The sequence below is a fragment of the Indicator indicator genome, chromosome 6 (assembly GCF_027791375.1).
Source record: "Indicator indicator isolate 239-I01 chromosome 6, UM_Iind_1.1, whole genome shotgun sequence".
NCBI classification, from domain to species: Eukaryota; Metazoa; Chordata; class Aves; order Piciformes; family Indicatoridae; genus Indicator; species Indicator indicator.
Window position 1 is genome coordinate 27,140,606 of NC_072015.1, and position 22,483 is coordinate 27,163,088.

Here is a 22,483-nt window from a genome sequence, read left to right on the forward strand (position 1 = left end):
TAATTAAGGGAGTAGGACATCTTCCTTACAAGGAGAGACTGAGGGAGCTGGGGCTCTTTAGCTTGGAGGAGACTCTTCTCCAAGAAGAGAGACTGTCTCTTGGAAGAAAACAATTCACAGTTGAAGACATGGCAGTATCCAAAGGAGAATTTACATAATTAACTCCTTCAGTAAGCAAAGTTTCAGGGTGACCAAAAGTCTTCATAATATTAATTTGCTATTGTTGCTATTTCTCTAAATGTGCCTTTTTTTTTTCCTACTCCAGCAGTCATGAATGTGTTCAAGACGTCTGTTTGAAAGGTGGAGAACTAGGAGAAGAGTTGCAATCTTTTGGAGATAAAAACCTTATACTCATTGAATATCTGGAAAGTCATAAAGGGTATGTGTGGCTTCATTTTCTTTTTTATTATTTAGCTTCTGCCTTTGTTATGGTGAATTACTGGTAGTTTTCAGCAGCCTCAACAAATTCCCTATCAAAACACCTGACTGAAGCACATATCAAAGGCTACAGATGAAGGAGAAGCAGAGGTGAAGACAGTTGAGTTTCAGTTGAACTTGAATAATTTCTAACTTCAGATCACAAGTTGTTACAGAAATTAAATGTACAAGCACCACAAAAATTTGAAAGTTGTAATATAAATGACTTAACTGGCATTAGGAAGACAACAAGGAAGGCCAAAGCCCTCTTGGAACTTAAACTGGCAAAGGAAGTAAAAGAGAACAAGAAGGGCTTCTTCAAATATATCAGTAGGAAAAGGAAAAACGGGGAAGGTGTGGGGCCACTGCTGAACGAGGAGGCAGCCCTGATAACTGTGGATGCAGAGAAGGCAGAGTTGCTGAATGCCTTCTTTGTTTCAGTCTTTACACCTAAGACTGAACTCCCCTATGTACTCCAGACCCTAAATGAAGGAGAGGAAGCCTGGAGGAAGAATTGCTCCCCACTGGTCAGTGAAGACTGGGTTCAGAATCAGTTGCACAAATTGAATATTCACAAGTCCATGGGCCCTGACGAGATGCACCCATGGATTTACCAAGGGGAAATCCTGCTTGACTAATCTGATAGCATTCTGTGATGCCATAACTGAATGGGTGGATTCAGGGAGACCAGTGGATGTAGTCTGCCTTGACCTTAGCAAGGCCTTTGACACCGTCTCCCGTGACATCCTAGTGAGCAAGCTCAGGAAGTGTGGGATGGAATAGCAGACAGTGAGGTGGATTAGGAACTGGTAGGGACTGGTTAGGAACTGCTTACAAGATAGAGTTCAAAGAGTGGTGGTCAATGGTGTCAGCTGGAGAGCTGTAACTAGTGGAGTCCCCCAGGGATCAGTGCTGGGTCCAGTGCTGTTCAACATCTTCATCAGTGACATTGATGAGGGGGCAGAGCGTCTGCTCAGCAAGTTTGCTGATGACACTAAACTGGGAGGCTTGGCTGATAAAGCTGAAGGCTGTGTGGCCATCCAGCCAGACTTGGACAGACTGGAGAGCTGGGCACAGAGGAACCCAGTGAGGTTCCACAAGGACAAGTGCAGAGTCCTGCATCTGGGAAGGAATAACAAACTGCACCAGTACAGGTTGGGAGGTGATCTGCTGGAGAGCAGCCCTGTGGAGAGGGACCTGGGAGTCCTGGTAGATAACAAGTTATCCATGGATCAGCAATGTGCCCTTGTGGCCAAGAAGACAAATGGGATCCTGGGGTGTATTATGAATAGTGTGTCCAGCAGATCAAGGGAGGTTCTCCTCCCCCTCTACTCTGCCCTGGTGAGACCTCATCTTAAGTACTGCATTCAGTTTTGGGCTCCCCAGTTCAGGAGGGACAGGGACCTCCTGGAGAGGGTCCAGCAGGGGGCTATGAGGATGATTAGGGGACTGGAGCATGTGCCTTATGAGGAGAAACTGAGGGACCTGGGGCTTTTTAGTCTGGAAAAGAGAAGACTTAGAGGGGATTTAATAAATGTTTATAAATATCTGAGGGTTGGGTGTCAGGAGGGAGGGTACAGGCTCTTCTCACTTGCTCCCTGTGATAGGACAAGGAGCAATGGATGTAAGCTGCAGCACAGGAAGCTCCACCTCAATACAAGGGGGAACTTCTTTGCTGTAAGGGTCACAGAGCACTGGAACAGGCTCCCCAAAGAGGTTGTGGAGTCTCCTTCTCTGAAGACTTTCAAGGTCTGTCTGGATGTGTTCCTTTGTGATCTGAGCTAGATTCTATGGTCCTGCTCTGGCAGGGGGGGTGGACTCAATGATCTATTGGGGTCCCTTTCAACCCCTGACATCCTGTGATTGTATGATTTGTTACAGACACTCAATTAGTGGCACCTTTTTTTGGAGGGAAAGAAAATAGGTTCTGTTAACTTAGTCATTGTGTAGAACAAAGGATTATTTCATTCTCTCCATGATATTTCATTCTCTCTCTGCTGTGAGGATAGGCTTAGGGAGCTGGGGTTGTTCAGCCTAGAGAAGAGAATTCTCTGGGGTGACCTTATAGCTGCCTTCCAGTACCTGAAGGGATCCTATGGGAAGGCTGGAGAGGGACTTTTCATGATGGTGTCTAGAGGCAGGACAAGGGGGAATGGTTTGAAGCTGGGGAAGAGTAAGTTCAGACTGGATCTTAGGAAGAACAGTAAGAGGATGGTGAGGCTCTGGAATAGGCTGCCCAGGGAGGTTGTGGGCAGCTGAGTCTGATTGTGAGGCATTCCTGCCCATGGCAGGGAGGTTGGAGTAGATGATCTCAGTATGATTCAGTAGTTCAAAGCATGCATTTTTTGAGGGGGAAAAAAATTACTTCTGGATGTCCAAAATTATTCTTTTGTGGGGAATCTCTCAATGCTTTTTTTGAACATTGAGGAGTGAGCATTAAATATCCAAAATCATGATGGGCTGTCCACAGTTTTAAGGTGTTATTTGCATTGTAATGTTCTGGAAATTGCAGCTCAATTTAATTTAATAGTACCATCCCCTTTCCTAACAGATGTATGCTGGCTGTTATGGTTAGGTTTGTTACTATTAAGGTTATTGTTTTGTCAATAATAATTAGTAGTGATTTTTTTTTTTTTACTGTATGAACTTCTAGTACAAAAAAGTTTAGAACATGAAAAAGTATAGCAAAACTAAATGTATTGACACCCAAAAAATCATTTTAGTTGCATTTCAGTGAGTTCATATAACGTTTATGTAGGCTTGAAGTATCACTCAAACTAAGTTGATACTAGAAGTGAGGTTTCAAGGTAACTTCTCAATACCTGTGCCAGATAATAGTAGCACTAAACATCTGAAAATGTTTTTAGAGTAGAATGAGCCTTTTAGCTGTGAGGAGCAGTGTGGGGTAAGTGAAGTTCAGAAAGCTAAAGAAGTGAGAATCGAAATGATGATTTAATTCTAGAAGGTGAGAGTTTCTGCAAAGCAAGATAAGGAAAACCTTTAAAGAAGAACAGAAAGCAATTTAAAAAGCTGACAATCTCAAGTAGCATTGAAACAGAGAAATCAGGTTATTGGAATGCCTTTTGTTTACTCTTTGCTGCTTGTTTTCTCTCTCTAGAAACCTCACCTGCAGGTCACCGAAATGCAGCGGAGCCTGTTGCATTCTGCATCCCAGCTGGTGCATGGGACATGCGTGGCTTCTCCCCGCACTGGCATCTTTCAGTGCTTGAAGGGACAGTCAGCCTTGTCTAATGTTGGATGCAAAGTGGTTTTGGCACTGGACCCTCCTCAACGATGTCTTCATGCAGGGGCAGCACAGCTTGCCTCAAAGAAAAGCACTTCTTCATCACAGCCAGCAGACGCTCCTCACAAAGTACCAGAAGAGAGAAATCCTTTGACTTCAGCCAGGGATACAGCCAAGCAGAGCCCTGGAGAGCCAGGTGCTTCAGATCCTGATCCACTGCAAGACAAATCAATTAGTCTCGTTCAGAGATTCAAGAAAACTTTTAAACAGTATGGAAAAGTCATGATTCCAGTGCATCTTCTGACTTCCACTGTATGGTTTGGAGCCTTTTACTATGCAGCCATGAAGTAAGTTGATAGTTTGTGGCAGTGCCCAATAGTGCTGTTGAATGGAGACTGACTTTTCACAGGTGAAAGGACATAGAATCATAGAATGATCTGGGTTAGAAGGGACCTCCAAAGGTCGTCTAGTCCAACCCCCTCTGCAGTAAGTAGGGGCATCCTCAACTATATTAGACTGCCCAGAGCCCTGTCGAGCCTCCCCTTGAATATCTCCAGGGATGGGGGAGGTGGTTGGAGCCCCACCCCTGGAGATACTCAAGGTGAAACTCGACAAGGCTCTGGGCAACCTGATCTAGTTGAGGATGCCCCTAAAACACTGCTGCATGTCCAAAAATTGACTTTATATGTAGTAGGGAAATGGGGCTACGTTTTTAGCTGAAACACAAGATTAATACTGAACACCACACTTAAGATTCATTAGTGTTATGTGTGTGCTATTATCATGCAGTTATTTCTGTGAACAAGGTATGTCACTAACATCATAGGGAAGGCTCATCTGCCCCCAAGAAGCATGGACGTAAACAGCATTGAAATTATTACTGATCACAAGGTAAAGACAGGGAATTGGAATCTCAATTGTAAATTGCTAGGTGAGACCTTTAAAGACCTGCTTTCTTCTTGCTCGTGGAATTGCAAGGTATTTCACATTCCCATGGCAGGATCTTTCAAGGTCCTTTTCAATCCAAACCATCCTATGATTCACCACTTCCTCTGTTCTTCATCCCTGGTTCTCCATAATGACTTTTATGCCCTCCACCTCACTCTGAGTTCCTCACAAGCCTTTATTCCTTTTACATCTCTTTCCCGCCTTCCACTGAAAAAAAAATAATTTCTTTTGTAAGACAGACTTTTTAATTGGAAACTAAATACTTGTGTGGCTGGAAAAAAAAAGAAAAAGATGAGTGAAGTATTGTAATTCTACTTTCTTTCAGCTATAGTATATGCCAGATACTGTTCTGGAAAATGCCTTTTATTAGGAAAAAAAAATCCACTGTATCAGCTATGAGCTGTTAGTTCAAGTCAAAGAGTTTTTTCTGTCTGCAAATGGCTTGCTAAATATGAGTAAATGTTTATCTCTCTGGATTGCAGTGTTGTATATTTAATAATAGAAAGCATGAGACAACAGCAGTTCGTGGCAGCAAGGATAGGGCTTTGCCATCAGAATGCCTTGCTACACAAGTGTTTGTCTTGGTTACTCTAACCAGCTGGCATAATTGCCCTTTCTAGGAGCTATAGATCCAAATGTCATTCTAAATTTAGCACATGTCAGAGGAATAAAGGTCTTGAGCGATAAAAATATTTTGCTTTGGATGAATTCAGGTTGATGCTTACATCCAGATACTTCAGATGCAGTGAAAATGTACTTTTCTTTTGAAACATTGAACTGCTAAAATAGGATGAAAATGACTGAGGTCTTTAACTACAAATTAATTATAACAAATCTTCAGTTTGTCATACCACAGGAGCAGCACCCTCTTGAAGTGGAAAAGCAGCTTTCAGAATCACACAAGACTAAACAGTGGTTTATGAACTAACAGAGTTAATTCTGCCTTTTTGATCTTACTAGGGCTCTAGTTTTCTACTCTGGGGATAGGCTTTCAGATTGTAGGCTCCAGTAACTTAGTAAATTACTTCCTGTTTTACTGTTCCTGATGCTGAAGTGCACAGAAGAATGCTTAAAATACTAGGTAGAAATGGATAATGATCCTAATAATGATCTCTAAATATTGGAAAGGCAGGTCTTCTAGGACTGCATGTAGCTTTCTAGTGTAAGACTGCCTTTTCTTCTTCTTTATGTTGTTCTTCTTCTGTTTTGTTCTTTATGATGTTAACTTCCCTGGCTTTCAAATAGAAAGAAATCCACCTTGCCACCTTATTTTGACATGGGGCAACAACTGGGCACAAAGCCCCTTGTCCAGGTTGCTTCCTTGTTTTTTTAGCCACATCCTTTTTTTTTATTTGATGTATTTATAAGTGAATGGAGGACACTGAAGCATGGATCCTGTGCTTCTGGGCATGCTGCAGATTAGTTTGAGATTTTAAAAAGGAAAAGAAGAGATTTTATGTAAAACAGGGCATTGAACCTGCACAACTGGAGCCTCAGTAGGGATCTTACCACCAGTATATCTACTTACCTCCACAGACAGGTAAGTTAGTAGCTGCTCGGCCAAACAGGGATAATGTAAAGGGATCACCTCTTGGAATCATAGAATCATAGAACATTAGAGGTTGGAAGGGACCTCCAGAGATCGAGTCCAGCCCCTCTGCCAAAAGCAGGATCACTTAGGGTAGTCCACACAGGAATGCATCCTGGTGGGTCTTGAAAACCTCCAGAGAAGGAGGCTCCACAACCTTTCTGGGCAGCTGAAAAGAATGTTAATTTTCTTGTGTGTACAGATATATAGCCCCTGTAATATATTGCTTAGATTAAAAAAAAAAAAAAACAGATTGAGTAACTTGCTGGTATAATAGAGTTAAAGAATGGAAATGGTACCATAAATCACTGCTCAGGTTTCAAATTCCAATTCAGGTTGCCTTTTCTCTTTTACAGGGGAGTGAATGTTGTTCCATTCCTGGAGTTGGTTGGCTTACCAGATAGCATAGTGAGCATCCTGAAAAATTCCCAGAGTGGAAATGCACTAACTGCATATGCATTGTATAAAGTAAGTATGATGAGAGCTTAGAAATAAGCTCAGAATCTTGCCTGGTGAACTGAACAGGGTTTCCTTGTTTACAGCAGAAAGAGTTGGTGCTGTTTTCTCTCTTTGGTAGCCACACGTGAGCATTCATGTTTGTAGAAAAACACTTGCATGCAAGTGGGTATGGGCTCTCTGCTCCTTTAAGGAGTCCATTTCTCAACACCTTTGTTTGCTGCCCAAAGGATTGTCTGCCCTCAGATTTAGCTGCAGTTAAGTTCATAGATTGCATTGGGTTGGAAGGGACCCTCAAAGTCATCTTGTCCAGCTCCCCTGCAGTCAGCAGGGACACCTCCAACTACATCAGGCTGCCCAGGGCCACATCAAGTCTGATCTTGAATGTCTCCTGGGACAGGGCCTCAACCACATCCCTGGGCAGCCTGTTCCAGTATTTCACCACTCTCATTGTAAAGAACTTCCTCCTTATGTCCAACCTAGATCTCCCCTGCTCCATTTCAAACCATTGCCCCACATCCTGTCACTACAAGCCCTTCTAAACAGTCCTTCCCCAGCCTTTTGTAGGTCCCCTTCAGATACTGAAATGTAGCTATACGGTCTCCTTGGAGCCTTCTTTTCTCCAGGCTGAACATGTCCAATTCCTTCAACCTGTCTTCATAGGAGACCACTCCACCACTGTAGTCATCTTTGTGGCCCTCCTCTGGACCCAGCAGGTCCATGTCTCTCTTGTGTTGGGGGTCCGAGAGCTGAACACAGTACTCCAAGTGAGGTCTCACCAGAGCAGAGTGGCAGAATCACCTCTCCCAACCTGCTGGCCATACCTCTTTTGTTACAGCCCAGATTCCTCTGTATCCCTGACACATTTAACAGAGAGAAACAGGTAAAGTCTAAACACCTCATGGTTTCCAGATAAAAGTACAGGATTGTTTATCCTAGAGGATTTGCTGGTTTGTCTTCCTACCTTCCATCACTTGTCAAGTGCTTTCTTTGCCATTTGAATCAGGTTTGGGTCTCTGGCACAGACTATGCTGGGGAAACTTGAAATGTGTCAGACCACAAAAAACCAAAGTTCTGCATTCGCTTCAACTGACGCTCAGATGTTTTGTTTCCAGATGTGGTCTGCTGCTTATCTGATACTAAAGGGGTTATTTTCCCTCTACTTTTGCCAATTATTCCTGTGCTTAAAAGACCAATAAATAAACATGGTTAAATATAAAGATTTTATTATACCTGGGAGATCTGGCAGTGCTGGAAGCAACTTTGAAGACATGGAAGCAGTAGAGTAGATTGCAAAGGGAAGATTGTGTGGGTTCTGAAAGAGCAGCTTAGTCTGCCTGCAGTAACAAACCTGTCTTCTTGTGTCTTGGATTAGCTGACCTCTTAGGGTCTCAGCTCTCTAGCTTTCTATCTGCAGGTCCTACTTTTGGACTGAAAGCTGTTTATAAACCTGTGAATTTCAGAATTTAGTGTTTCTTGTGGTCATTATTTCCTCTTTGCTTACACGGCTCACTGTTCACATACCATCTGTGGTGAATTGCATTCTGAGGGAGGTGTCTGATGCTTGTCCCACAAGCTGCACAGAATGGGCTTTATTTAAATGGAAGTCTAATGCCTGTGTTGGTGCCTGTCAAAAGGACACAAAGTATTTCTGGGGGATGCACCATAAATCAATTTGCTTCTTTATAAACAGAAGATCTTTTTAGTCTCTGGCACTGACCAAAATAAATTCTTAATGTTAAAAATGCCTTTTTGCTAGATAATATTGTCCTGTTTTGTTGATGCTGTGTGATCTTTGGTTTCTTTAAGATTGCAACTCCTGCCAGATACACTGTGACTTTGGGAGGAACATCTGTCACTGTTAAATATCTACGTAAGCATGGCTACATGTCCACACCACCACCAGTAAAGGAATATCTCCAAGATAGGATGGAGGAAACAAAGGATAAAATTACAGAGAAGATGGAAGAAACAAAGGATAAAATTACAGAGAAGATGGAGGAAACAAAGGATAAAATAACAGAGAAAATACAGGAAACCAAAGATAAAGTTTCCTTTAAAAAAATTAAGGACTAGGAGAGATGCTTCTTTTTTGGATATATCAAACCTTAGCACTTTAAACCCTTTGTGAGGCAGGATATACAAAGTGCACTTCTGAGGTAGTTTTTTTTTTCCTTCCTCCCCACCACCACTTTGTCTGGAGACTACAATTCCTCTGTGGATTAAAAATTCTGTATATTCACCAAGGTTGAAGTTCCCTGCGGGGAGAGATTGTGGCCACATTTTCAATTTGCAGAAGGAAAAGTGAATCTCAGAAGTTCATGTCCATTGGTAGCAGTTACTCTTCCCTTTGGGGTTTGGGGTTTGTTCTGTTGGGCTTTTTTCCTTCCCCTCTCAAAATGATGATTTCTTCCAAAAGCCACTGCTTCATTCTTCATAGTGCACAGCCATTACTCCACGAGGCTGAATCTTCCATTAAATGAGAATGAAGAGTTCTCTACTGGGAAAGGCAACATCTTTTGGCTTTCAGAGTATGTGGACCCAGGCACCTGAGTTGTGATCATCTCTCAGCTTGCAGACAGACCTTTGTCACTGCTGCTGCATGTGAAGGAATCAATGAATTAGCCACTCAGGCTGAATTAATTGTCATGGCTATACAGACTTCAGCTGAGCTGTGCTGGTTTACAGGTTGAGACTATGAATCTTTCTTGGACAGTGTTGTCTTCTCAGAAATCTCACCAGAAAGCTGCAGGAAGATGAATTAATCACAGCAGGAGCAACACTGTCCAGTATACTTTGCTTCCTACAGTTGATTTATAGGAGAAAGGAAGTTATGAAATTAATCAATACTTGTAAATTAAAAACTAGGATTTTATGGTTTTTTTATGTTAATGTTTACAAAACTGTTCATATTTTAGAACAATTCTGGAAGAGTTTACTTGAGAAATCAGTACACTAAGAGGCTTTTTTAGTACATGCACAGTTAGAGTTTAAACCCCCCCAAAGTTCCTCCTCCTAGTCAGGAGTCCCTCAGCTTTCAGCACCATGATGTAACTCCAGTGAGCCTCATTTCTGGGACACTGATCACAGGCTACCAAGATTTTGGGTTTTCCCTTCTGATTTTTCTTAGGCAAATAGTTACAGCTGAAGGCTGAAATGCTCTGAGAGGTGGAATAAAGGTGAAACCGTTCTCCCATAGATTTATTCAAATGAAGGCTAAATTAAATGTTTGGGGTTTTTTTTCCTATTCCTATTATAGGTCTCACTTTGTAGCAAGTCTCTGCATCTTGTTTAACAGTGGTGGGGGTTTGTAGGGGGATATGGAGAAGGAACAACTGGACCCTGAGCATAGTTAATTGGAGTAAAAGAACTGACACTTTATCAGCTCTGCCCCACTCATTGTCAGTCAAGTCACTGAGGGCCTCTCAATGTTTGAGTTAAACTTCATTAACTTAAATGTGCAGGATTGATTTTTGTACTCTCTGCCTCTGTCCACATGGTCAAATAGTAACTGTAATCCAATGCCTACCTCACAGGGATGTTGTGAGGAATAATCGTTGTATATTCAGTGCCCTGAAGAGGTGAAGTGCCATCTTGCTGAGAAATGTTATTAAAAAATGAATCTGTGAGCTCTTATGCTGCAGAGATGAACATTGCCGTAGGATTGGTGTTAACAGATGCTGTTGTTTTACTGTCCCCATGCACACGTTCTTCCGCTGTTGCTATTTGTTCTTATATCTTGCAGCACCCTGCAAAGCCTGAAGTCTGCCCCAGGAATACTGTGTGGTCATTCTTTATCTGGGGCCAGATGTGGGAACCTCTCAGTGTAGCTCACAGGTTCCATCTCTTGTTTGTATGTGGCAAGGGTTGCATAGGGGCACCTTGGTCTCCTGGGCTGGGGCTGTAGCCCTCAGGCGTGTTAGAATGTGTTCATTGCACACACACCCCTTTGGTACCCCGGTCCTCATGTCCAGCTGTCCTGTGACCATTGCAGTGTGGCTGTGACCTGTTGCTACTCAGACCATGTACAAAAGATCTCCTCTCTTAACTACATGCAGTAGCCTGTCCTCTGTGACCATTTCTGCAGCTGCAGGAACAGCTTATAGTGGCTATTTGCAACTGTTCGGGCCAGTTTTGCACCATGAAACACCTTGAGGAGCTTCTGGGGCAGCTACATCGTCCAGCAGGTCAATTAAGAAAACACTCAGATGTGGGTTGACAAAGCAGGAGGGGGAATCTTCAAGACTGAAAATCTGAGCTGAGGGGCTCTCTCTTGTGACAGCTAGTTCACTGCAATTAGTTGGAGTGGCGGCCTTGCTTCAGGTTGGCCTAATCAATGCATTGCTTCATTGGTGCACAGGTCCTGGGCCAGCTAGGGAAGGAGTGACATTAGTCCACTTGGCGCCCAGCAGGTACCCAGCTGCACCACTGTTTTAACTATAGGATGAAGTTGACTTTTGTCCTTGTGTCTTGCTTATAACTAAGCTTCCATGGCTGTTGCTGCAATACTGGGGTAGAGTTCTCCTTGCTGGTGGGTCTCTGTGGCTGGAAGCCAGGGTCCGTCTTGGGGGTTTTGGGGGGAGGCAGTCAAAATAATTGTCTGATTAAGGCCCAGTATTGTGGTTGAAATTACTGCCAGAGCTGAAGGTGCAGCCCAAATCGGGGCTGGAGCTCCACTGGTTCCCAGACAGCCCAGGTGATGACAGGTCAGAGCCCAAGGGTTGAAGGATTGGCCAGGATGGGGCTGGAGGTAACGTGAAAACACATTTCTCTGATTGTGTCCCCTGGCAGAGTGCCAGCTCAGAGCACTGTGCTGTTTGTCCTTGGTCATCACTTACTGCTGGCAACAATAATAATTAGAGCCTTGTAATTATCCCCTGACAATCACCTGGCTATTTTGATGAAGATGATCTTCTTTAACAAAAAGAATACATCTTGATTTCAAAAGCCTGTGGGGGCAACATGTAGTGTTGAGTTTGGGCTTGAGTTTGATGAATTGATTGGACAATCACAGAGAAGGGAACAGAGGAAAGGCCACACAGGATTGCTTAGGAATGACAAAAGAAAAGAAGAACTCCAGAGCAAGTACAGCAGGGGAAGGCTTGCACAAAGAGATGTAATTAAAGGGAGATTTCTGGCTGCTGCTGGGTCTGAACAAGTGGCCAGAAAGAGACTAAACTGCAACCAGAGGAGACCCTACTTCAGCTAAGTTCTCCAGCACTGGTTCTTTTTGTTTGCTTGTTTTCGAGGCGGGGGGAGTTAGTTGGTTTGCTTGTTTGGTGGAGTTGTTTTTTGTTGTTGTTCTTTTGTGGGTCTTTGGGTGGGTTGGGGATTTTTTTTAATTTGTTTCATTTTGTTTTCCAAAATTTATTTATTTTTTACAGGTACTGTTTAGACATAACAACCTCCAACAAGCAGTCTACAACTCACTTTTTCTGTGCAGAACTGGTCCAACTGAAAGGTGCTCAGAGCTTTGCAGGTGCCAGGTGATGCGAGACATCCCTGTGATGTGGATCAGCTCTATGAGTGCACAGAGAGCATTTGCTCCTCACAGATGCAGCAGCAAATGCAGCTCTGGCCAAGACTCTCAAGGAGTAATGGTAGTTGTGTCTCTAAACCTTGTCTGTTACCATAAAGATCAGTCCTAGATGGGGGAAAAAAGAAGGTGCTGGGGTTATTCAGCCTGGAGAACGTGCTGGGGAGAACCAATTGTGGCCTTCCAGTACCTGAAAGGGGCTTACAACAAAGCCAGGAAGGGACTTTCTTCAAGGGATTGTAGTGCTAGGGTGAGAGGGAATGAAGCCTGAGGGCAGATCCAGACTGGATATCAGGAAGAAATTCTTTACAGTAAGGGCATCAGCCACTGGAATAGGTTACCCATGGAGGTCATGGATGTCCTTTCCCTGGAGGTGTTCAAGGCCAGGTTGGATGAGGCCTTGAGCAACCTGGGCTAGTAGAAGTGTCCCTGCCCATGGCAAGGGGCTTGGAACTAGATGAACCTTGAGGTCACTTCTAGCCCAAACCACTCTATGAACCACTCTGTGAATCAACAATGCATGTGGCCCATCTGCTTTAAGAAAAGAGGGAAGATGCCAATGCCCAAGCAGCACTGGAAGCACAGCTGCATGAGTCACTCTTGAGTGTGGGTTTTTACTGCAGACAGAAGCTTTACTTCTTCCGTGTCACTGCCATGTGGCCATCTGAGTGTACCTGATGCCATTTTCCTGACAGAGCATCATTTTACAGTAGGGAAGTGCCTGTTTCCTAGCACAGGGCTGGAGCTAGGAGGTGTATTTTCTTATCTACAGGTAAGATATACATCAGCAGAATGTGCAGCCTCACTGTTAAAGGTGAGAGGGCTTGCATGTGGAGGAACTGGTGTGGTACTCTCTCAGCCATAGGGCTTTAAACAGGCACCAGCACAGCTCTTACTGTGACACCCAGCCACCACCCAAAACAAACACAGCCCAAGGAACTATCAGTGCCTTTGATCTGCAGAATGGAAGGGGCCAAAGGAACCAGACTGAGGTTGCAGTCAGTCAGTCAAGCCTTACCTGTTAGGCTTTTCCTGACAAAACATCAGTGAAAGTCACCAGCTCATCAGGATTTTTCCTCCCCGAGAGCTCTGAAGTTCGCAGCCATAAGCAGATTTTACAGCACTTAACTATCCTAACCCCATTGCCAGGCAAGAACTAGCTCCTACACATTGTGCTGTTGCCATAAACACTGCTGAATGGCTATGCAAGCACTTTTCTGCTTTTTCACCCAGGAAAGCCAACTAGGGCAAGCTTGGCTCCACTTATGAAATATTCACAGCATTATAGCCCAGTGATGTGTGTATGGATATACACAGGGGCACATAATAAGCTGGAACATTCTCAATGCTTTGAGATGAAAAGGACTTTTTTTTTTTTTTCCCTTTTCCTTTTTTTTTTTTCTTTTTCTCCTAAGAGTTTCTTGTTGCCCAGGGTTAAATGTAGGTCAAGCTGTCTGAGCCCATGTCTGTGGCACACAGAGCAGGCTTAAACTGGAATTTTCCACTCAACTCGCCTGTCAATCACTGTAATGTCTGAAAATGTTGAATTAATCTGGAGTGATCTGGTGTTGGCATTGAAGGTTGCTTCTGTTTCTCAAGGATGGCATTTTGGCCTCCTTGAGAAAGATGCAAGGGGTGGCTATGTTCTGGCTGCTTACAACTGTCACCCAAACACAGAATAAATCTCTCTGTACAAGACAGGGGTGAATACGAGTTAGAAGTGAGCAGGATGAAACTGTCTCACAGGTGGTCGAGAATGGTGGTGATGGGAAGTTTATATGTCCAGAGAAGTGGTTGATGCCCCCACCCCTGGAAACATTTCAGGTCAGGCTGGATGGGTGTGCTGGTTTGAGGCCAGCCAGAATATCTCTTGCCCCAAAAGGGACAAAAGAATGACAAACGCAAACGGATTGGAGAGTGATGGAAAAGTTTAAATGGAAAAGCAAATTGGTAAAGCTACAGAAAACTACAAACTACAAAGCATAGTGGAAAAGAACATCCTAAACCATACAGAAACCCCCTCACAGAATTCCCAAAAGCTTCCCAATCCTCCCTTCCTTGCACCTGAGGGTCTACCCAATCCCTCAGGGCTCTTCCTTCCCCCCCCTTCCCACTGCTAGGCAAGTCTCAGGCTGGCCAGGTCTGAGACTGCCCCCCCCCCCCCTCCATTCTCCTCCTGGCATTAGGCCTAGTCAGGCCTAAGAGGCCTTGAGATACCCCCCCGGCATTACCCGATAAGAGAGGACATCTCCCGTGGGAGCAGAGAGGGAAGAAAGAGGAAGAGAATGACTCTGCAGATGGCTTTATAGGGTGCAGGATTTATGGGTAGAAATACGCCGTTTCCTGTGTCCACCCCTGTGGGTGGGTACCTGGGACACCAGAGGTGTATCTCACGCAGCAGCAGTGGCAGGGGGCACCCAGCCTAAACTGCCACAATGGGGCTCTTAGCAACCTGATCTAGTTGAAGGTGTCCCTGCTCACTGGACAGGGGTTGGGCTAGATGACCTCATTCTATGATTATTCCCAGCATCATCACAGACTGCATAGGGACCTGCCACATCCTTCTTGATGTGCATTTCCTCACTGTTAAAATGCTGCTAGCACTGGTCTGCAATGTGCTTTCCAGTGGAAACCATTAAAAGGCACAAAATATTTTATGGTAAGCATCTTCTGGTTTACACCTTGGTCCCTTTATTAAGGAGAGGAAGCCTTCAATGGCCCTTCTCCAGCTGTAGTTAGTACCTCCAGCTGTAGTTAGTACATCCACTGTCAACCCAGCAAAGCTACCTCCAGCTTAGCATGTGACAGACATCCCTGGGTCAGACCATGCAGTCCTGCCAACTTAAATAAGGTATTTATTGGGGACTGTTGGGGTATTTCATGGGGCTGTTCAGTCTGGAGAAAAGAAGGCTCCAAGGTGACCTTATTGTGGCCTTCCAGTATCTGAAGGGGGCCTACAAGAAAGCTGGGGAGGGACTTTTTAGGATATCAGGTAGTGATAGGACTAGAGGGAATGGAATAAAGCTGGAAGTGGGGAGATTCAGGCTGGACGTGAGGAAGAAGTTCTTCCCCATGAGAGTGGTGAGAGCCTGGAATGGGTTGTCCAGGGAGGTGGTTGAGGCCCCATCCCTGGAGGTGTTTAAGGGCAGACTGGATGAGGCTCTGGCCAGCCTGATCTAGTGTGAGGTGTCCCTGCCCATGGCAGGGGGACTGGAACTAGATGATCCTTGTGGTCCCTTCCAACCCTGACTGATTCTATGATTCTGTGATTAAGGGCAACTTGGAACACCTAAAGTGAGCAGATATGGGCAGTGAAATAGTACCACACGCAGAAGATGGTTTCTCTTTTGTGATTTGAAACACTCAAGGGCCAAGCATGTTACTGACCATAGAAGATACTGAGAAATTCAGTTCATCTTTTACAGCATGCAAAGAATTGGTTATCTTAGCTCCGATCCCCACTCTCCGGTCTGGGGGGTTGGGGTGGGAAATAAAATGTAGAAAACAAGTAAAAACCAACAACAGCAACAAAAGTGCAAGCTTTTATCTTAATCAATGCTCAATTTCTGTCAAAGTGGCACAATGCAAGCTGCACAGAAGCAGGGCATTGGAGCAGCAGAAGTGAGCCAACAGAATAGGATTCAGCAGCAAGGTCTTTGAAATGTGCATTTTAATTAGAACTCATTTAAAGCACACCCGATCAAAACAGTGATAATGAGAGAAGCCTAATTAATTTTTGTCTGTGGAACGAAGCCTCATTATGGAGGGGGGGGTGGGTGGGTGTCTGTGGAAGAAAAGGGGCTGAGGATGTTAAAAACAGGGTGTTTGTAATGAGACGCAATACTGCTGGGAGCCTGGAAGCCAGACCTAGAGGTTTCACAGGACTTGCAGCAGCCACTGTATTAATCTTTTAACAGGAAGAAAAAAGTAACCCTACTGAGATGAGACATCCCATGTATAGCCCAGTTCTGAGCTGCAACCATTGGCAGAGATATTAAAACACAATCAAACAGAATGGCATATTATAAAACAAATATAAATACAATTAAAACCCCATTAAGTAAAAGATCAAAGCAGGGCTCCACAACAACATCAATTAAAAAAAAAAAAAGGCAGTTTCCAGGGAGTGCAGGGTTCAGACAGTAGAGGAGGAGCTTGGAGATTTGGTGCACTTCTAAGGACTAAGGAACTAGCAGTTTTCTATGTATTAAAGAATTCAAATGCTGTAGATGGAGGAGAGGTAACTCAGGGTGGTTGCAGGACAAGAAAATGGTTGCTTTTAAACCAAAAATGAGTATTGAAGAATCCAGACATTGCAAAAGGACAGCAGCAAGGGGAACGTGCCCTCATTCCTACCTGAGGGTAATACAAAGGCAGGGTGTCAGAAATGGGCTGAGCCTGCAGCTCCCGCAGCAGACCTCAAAACCTGTCAGAGAGCCCCAGGTCTGAAGTATGAGATCCAGCTTCAGCAAGCACAGGCACAGGTATAAAATACAAGATAATTATTTCATTAATAATCATGCTAAATAAAGCTTCACTTTAGATGTAAACAGAAAGAACTACACTTAAAACCAAAACTAAATCTTTCCTAGTTTGGTTAAGCTTTAGTGTAGCAAAGTGGCAGGCACCAACCAGGAGTGGCAGTTTGATCTACTTTCCAGGACCTGTGGCATTCCAGTATCTTAAGGGGGCCTAAAAGAAAGCTTGTGAGGGACTTTTTCAGAGGTCAGGTAGTGACAGAACTAGGGGGAATGGAGCAAAACTAGAAATGGGTAGATTCAGGTTGAATGTTAGGAAGAAGTTCCTCACCATGAAGGTGGTAAGACAGACACTGGAACAGGTTGCCCAGGGAGGTAGTAGGAGCCCCCATCCCTGGAGGTTTTTAAGGCCAGGCTCTGGGATATTTTTAAGGCCAGGATGTGGCTCTGGGCAACCTGATCGAGCGTGAGGTGTCCCTGCCCATGGCAGAGGGGTTGGATCTAGATGATCCTTGAGGTCCCTTTCAACCCTGACAATTCTACGATGCTGTGTTGCCGAAAGCATCACACGACCCTTTTGTCTACTTTCTTACTAATTGGGCCACAACTACTCTAATTTTAAGCACTATCCCAAGCAGGCCGCAGGTTGTGCTTCCCCCCACCCATGAGCCACACCTTCTATGTTCATTTTGTATCTGTTTTTTGCAACTCAGTGATTTGGAGCCACTGCTCATTCCCCAGCTTGTGGGGGAATGTGCCAGATGCAGACACCAACACCCAGTACCTTAAATGACATTGAGGTGAGGTTGGTTTTTGTTTTTTTTTTATCTTCAAGGAACTGAAATCATGAGTGGCTTAGATTAAATGCCTAGCCTGAACTTGCAGACCTTATTGTGGCCTTTCAGTACTCAAAGAGGCTTGTAAGAAAGATGGGGGCAGACACTTTAGCAGGGCTTGTTGTGACGGGACATGAGGTGAAAGGTTTAAACTAAAGAGGGGAGATATAGACTAGATGAAGAATTGTTTTACACTAAGATGGTGAAACACTGACCCAGCTTGCCCAGAATGGTGATAGAAGCCCCATCCCTGAAAACGTCCCAGGTCAGGTTAGAATGGACTCTCAGCAACCTGATCTAGTTAAAGATATGCCTGCTTGGGGCAGGGGGTTCAACTAGGTGGCCTTTTAAGGCCCCTTCCAACACAAACCATTCCGTGGCTCTAACTACAGTGAGTGACAATCAGGTGCTCTGAAACAGCTGTCTCCTGCTACTGCCCATCCTGTGGCAGGCAGAGGGAGCACAAAAACCCCTGCAGTCAGCATTACCTCCAAAGGCTGCAGGTCAGAACATTGGCCCAAAATCATCACCAGATGCCCACTTCCCTGGGCTCACCCAGATGCTTCAAGGAGTGAGTCCACCCTCCAATTCCTCAGAGAGGTGATTCTGCCACTTTACTCTGGTGAGACCTCACCTGGAGTACTGTGTCCAGTGCTGGAGGCCTCAATACAGAAAAGACATGGACCTGATGGAGTGGGTCCAGAGGAGGGCCACGAAAATGATCAGGCTGGAGCACCTCTGCTATGAGGACAGGCTGAGGGAGCTGGGGTTGTTCAGCCTGGAGGAGGCTCTGGGGAGACTTAATAGCAGCCCTCCAGTACCTGAAGGGGGCCTAGGAGATGGACAGAGAGAGACTGTTTACAAAAGCCTGCAGTGACAGGGCGAGGGGCAATGGCTTCAAACTAGAAAAGAGTAGATCTATATTGGACGGTAGAAACAAATTCTTCACCATTGAGGATGGTGGAACACTGGAACAGATTGCCCAGGGAAGTGGCTGAGGCCCCATCCATGGAGATATTCAAGGTGAGGCTGGATAGGGCTCTGGGCAGCCTGATCGAGGTGGGGATGCCCCTGCTGACTGCAGAGGGGGTTGGACCGTTGAAGGTCCCTTCCAACCCAGATCATTCTATGAGTCTGTGATTCTATATCATCAGCCTGGTTGCCAGCAGCAAACAGGCAAGAGAAAAGACAAGTATTTATTTTGCAGGAGGCCACTCCAGTGTTTCACCTTTTTTTTTGACCTGTTTGAGTTTTGGCTGGGTTTGTTTTTGTTTTTTCTTCCCTTCAGAGAGAAAATAAATTCAACAGGAGACAAATGCATTTCATGATTTTTAATAACTTTGTGCCATGGTTTAACCACAGCATATTAAGAACAAGCATAAAATCTGTATTTAAAACTAACAACAGCACTTAGAGCAACATCTTCCTTTAAAAGTATTGCAATAAACAGACCTTAGGTCTAAAAACTAGGACATCACCATTTGCTCAATTAAAAGAGTCAGATACACAACAGTTGAAATCTTTTCCTGTATATAACTGGGAGTTAGGGTGGAAAATAAGCGACAAATTAATTGTGTTAAAAGTAAAATTGGGAAAAAAATTAAAATAATAATAATAATTAAAGCAAGCCAGGTTTGTCATAGCATCACATGAACAGCTATTGAGAAATTCCAATACAGTTGAAAAATAAACCAACAAACAAAAAAGCCCCCAAAAAACCAACACTTTACTGGTTTTTAATAGCTTTGTTTTTACAATAACATTTAAAAAAAAAAGAAAGATAGATTAAATATTGGTTGATAGTGCTGTACATATTTCAGAATAGCTTGAAACAAAGTGGACAATAAAAACAAAGAGATGCATTGAAAAAATGTGATCTTGAAAGCCACAATGTTGGAGATACCAAAAAAGAAAAAAGAAACAAAGAAGGGTAAAAATAATAAAATCCATATATCAACAAAGCATTTTACACTGTAAAGTAACCGGCAAGAAACAACAAAGAAAGGGTCAAGGCTCTAAATCCAGGCATTTGATGGTTAAATTTTAAGTGTAGCAGCCTATGTCCAGGGCATGGTGCGATGCTCTGTACACAGCAGCACTGGGCAGCTGATACCTATACAAAGATGAAACCCCTACAGGTCCTTACGTAGTCTATGTACTCCAAGTAGAAAAAGCTTTGTTAAAGAGTATTAAAATGATTTCTTAAATTATCATTATTATTAATTATTCTGGTTGTGTTGTTATTTTTGCTGTCCAGGTCTATGGTGCCTGAGGCTGTCATAACTTTTGCTTACACTTCTTTTAAACATCTTGGCTGCCTGCTGTGCTTTGTGGCAAAGGGAGAAGCGTGAATGCAGCTGTGAATACACTGAAGGGAGAGTCTGCTCTTGCTACTGCAGCTTCAAAGCAAATTAGTGTCTCTGAAAGGAGACATACTTGGGTTTGGTCCACTCAATATGCAAGTTTTATTATGATAAATCCTACTCTAGATTCCTCCATCGGGAGGTTTGCTCTGTACAGTCTTCCTAGTCAAGGTCTGGGTTTGTTTTTTCTGTTCCATTTTTTTTGTCCTTCATGCGCAGAAGTGGACTGCAGTGCAAACACAAATATGAAGGTGATACTTCCAAAACAATGAACTCCATGCCCTGACAAACAATAGATGAGTTAACAAATGACAGTCATGAAAAATATGTCCCTATGGTACATGCTTACTGATGGAACAGCTCAATAGAGATGGATACAAGCTACCTGTAAAGGCTTGATGATACAAAACTGGCCATAAAAAAAACTTACCCACTTCTTTAAAAACAGAACAAAAAACCCAGCCCTGATCAACATTCAGGTACAGGACTCCTTTGAGGGCTTTTAAAAAGGTATTTACAGACAAACGTGTGGCTGAAGTTTCAGGTCGACAGAGGAGTCATGAAGGGCTGTGCTCCAAGGCGCCGACCTCAAGTGTGACCAGACTGAAAGGTCCCCACAAAGCAGAGGAAGCCTCACCACTGACTTCACTGGGCCCTGCAGAAGGCCCCCTGAGTTTTTAGCATAGCTTTTAGGCAGTCATCTGCAAAACCAAACAGAAACATAACCCAACACACTGCTACCTTCCATCTGTGGTTAAAGCCTGACCAGTATAAAAAGCTACATACAGACACCAGTATCTATGAAAGGTCAGTCAGTATCCATATCTGTGAGAGGCCTAGTCTGGCTTGGACCAGCAGACTTCTCTATCATCTACCATTCTGGGAAAGTTAGAACAAACAGTTTAGAAAAATAAGCACAGCATCTGCAAGTCTCTACACTAGAACTTCATGGTGAGTTTTCCTGAGGTATTTGCTTTACCCAAGAGCCTGCGTGGTGAGGACAGCGTCAGAGAGCCAAAGGCGCAAGGACGCCAAGGGAGAACCAACTGCCCAGGGAGCCTGGCAGAGAAAGTGTTGAATTACTTTCCACACCGTTTCCCATGCTGGGTCTGAACAGGTCTGAACGTTTCTCCATAATGTTACAGACAAACCTGGGTTAAGCCATTGCTGTCCAAGGCCAACACAGCAGCATCAGCAGCGCTGCCAACAACTCAAAGCTCACGCTCAAACCCTGCAATCAGCTCGCTACCAACTTGCAGCTTTTCTTGTCTACCCTTGCAGCTTGCAGCCCTGCAACTATACAGGTCACCAGTGAGCCCCAGCTATGCACCAAGCCTGAGGACAAGTTTGCAGTGGCAGCATCACCTACCAGTGGTGGGCACTGAGCAAGGGCTGGCTGTTGTAACAAAACTCTTGTTGGCCTAGTTCGGATTTTGCAGGAGTGGTTTGGGTCAGTTCCCACTTGTTTGAGCTTCACTTCAAATCTAGGATTTGTGATTAAGGTTCACAAGGATTTTAACCCATTTCTAACTTAAAAAAAAATAAGGATAATAATAAATAATGTATCTGCTGGAGAAGTAATATGGAGAAGTAATAAACTAATACTGGTCCATCTCAGCAACAGAAGCAACAACCAATACAAGAAGCATCTAGCTGCAAAGTTAAAGCTGTGGAGGTTTTGTTTTGTAGGTGTTTTTTTTTTTTTAGCTTTTTCTTAAAGTGACACAAAAAAAGAACAAATCTTCACAGCCAAGATGCATCAAACAACCAATTACTATACACAGGCTAGTCAAAAAGGATTGGTTCCAACTTTTTCCCTTATGATATTATATTGGTATTTAATAGGAAAATAAAATCCATAGGCTTTTTGTCATTTGTAGGCATTCATTTGCAAGTTTTCTTACAAAAAAAAAAAAAAGGACTGAGCACAGAAGTTGGCATTCACAAAGTCTATGCCATTATCATTTCATTTGTTTTGTGTGTGTGTGTGTTAAAATTGTATCATCTATACATTATCTTACAGTATTAACAACATCTATTTGTTTTTGTATGTTTGTTTGTTCTACCCATTGGGTAGGATATGTGCATAATATATTCAAGTTATACACAGCACCATACAGAGGAAAAAAATCCAAACAAAACTCAGGGAAAAAAAAAAAAAAAAGGACAGATAACTGAAAAAAGCACCATTTTAAGTGAGGCACAACAAAGGTGGGAGCTTAAGGCCTGATCCAAAGCCTCTTGGAGTCAGCAAGAGTCTTCGTACCAATTTCACCAGGCTTTGGATCAGACCCTCTTGAGTGCAAGGGGGTTCCTATCTGCTCAGACCTGAACATGAGGCACCTTAGTTGCTTACAATTACTGTCAGGCAAACCTCCTCCCAACGATACCTAATGTGGACATGTACAATTTATTAATCAACCTACCACAGCAGACAGACAAGCATAAATGAAGGAAGGAAGAGATGAGACAGCTTCATCATCCACAAGATCCTACACACACCATGTTGTTCCAGAAAGCTCACACACCAAACCATTCAAACCAGCAGCAGCAATATAGCAAAGAAGCGAGAGAGTCCTCTCACACAGCTGTTGGAAGGAAAGGAGAAGATACCAAG

At 43.8% G+C, this 22,483-nt stretch overlaps 1 protein-coding gene across 1 annotated transcript; it reads left to right on the top strand.

Annotated features, from left to right (window-relative positions):
* Positions 1-344: 344 nt before the first annotated feature.
* FAM210A (family with sequence similarity 210 member A) lies at positions 345-8,850 on the top strand. The gene is made up of 4 exons (XM_054381859.1): positions 345-379; positions 3,536-4,008; positions 6,554-6,665; positions 8,463-8,850. The coding sequence occupies exons 2-4, from the start codon at positions 3,560-3,562 to the stop codon at positions 8,727-8,729; spliced, it is 828 nt and encodes a 275-aa protein (XP_054237834.1). The 5' UTR covers positions 345-379; positions 3,536-3,559; the 3' UTR covers positions 8,730-8,850.
* The last annotated feature ends 13,633 nt before the right edge of the window (positions 8,851-22,483 follow it).

Bases quoted from the DNA above. Each gene is read 5' to 3' on its own strand.
- FAM210A (XM_054381859.1), top strand. From the start codon at position 3,560: ATGCAGCGGAGCCTGTTGCATTCTGCATCCCAGCTGGTGCATGGGACA. The intron at 4,009-6,553 runs GTAAGTTGATAG...TCTCTTTTACAG, and splicing joins TTTTACTATGCAGCCATGAA to GGGAGTGAATGTTGTTCCAT. The intron at 6,666-8,462 runs GTAAGTATGATG...GGTTTCTTTAAG, and splicing joins CTGCATATGCATTGTATAAA to ATTGCAACTCCTGCCAGATA.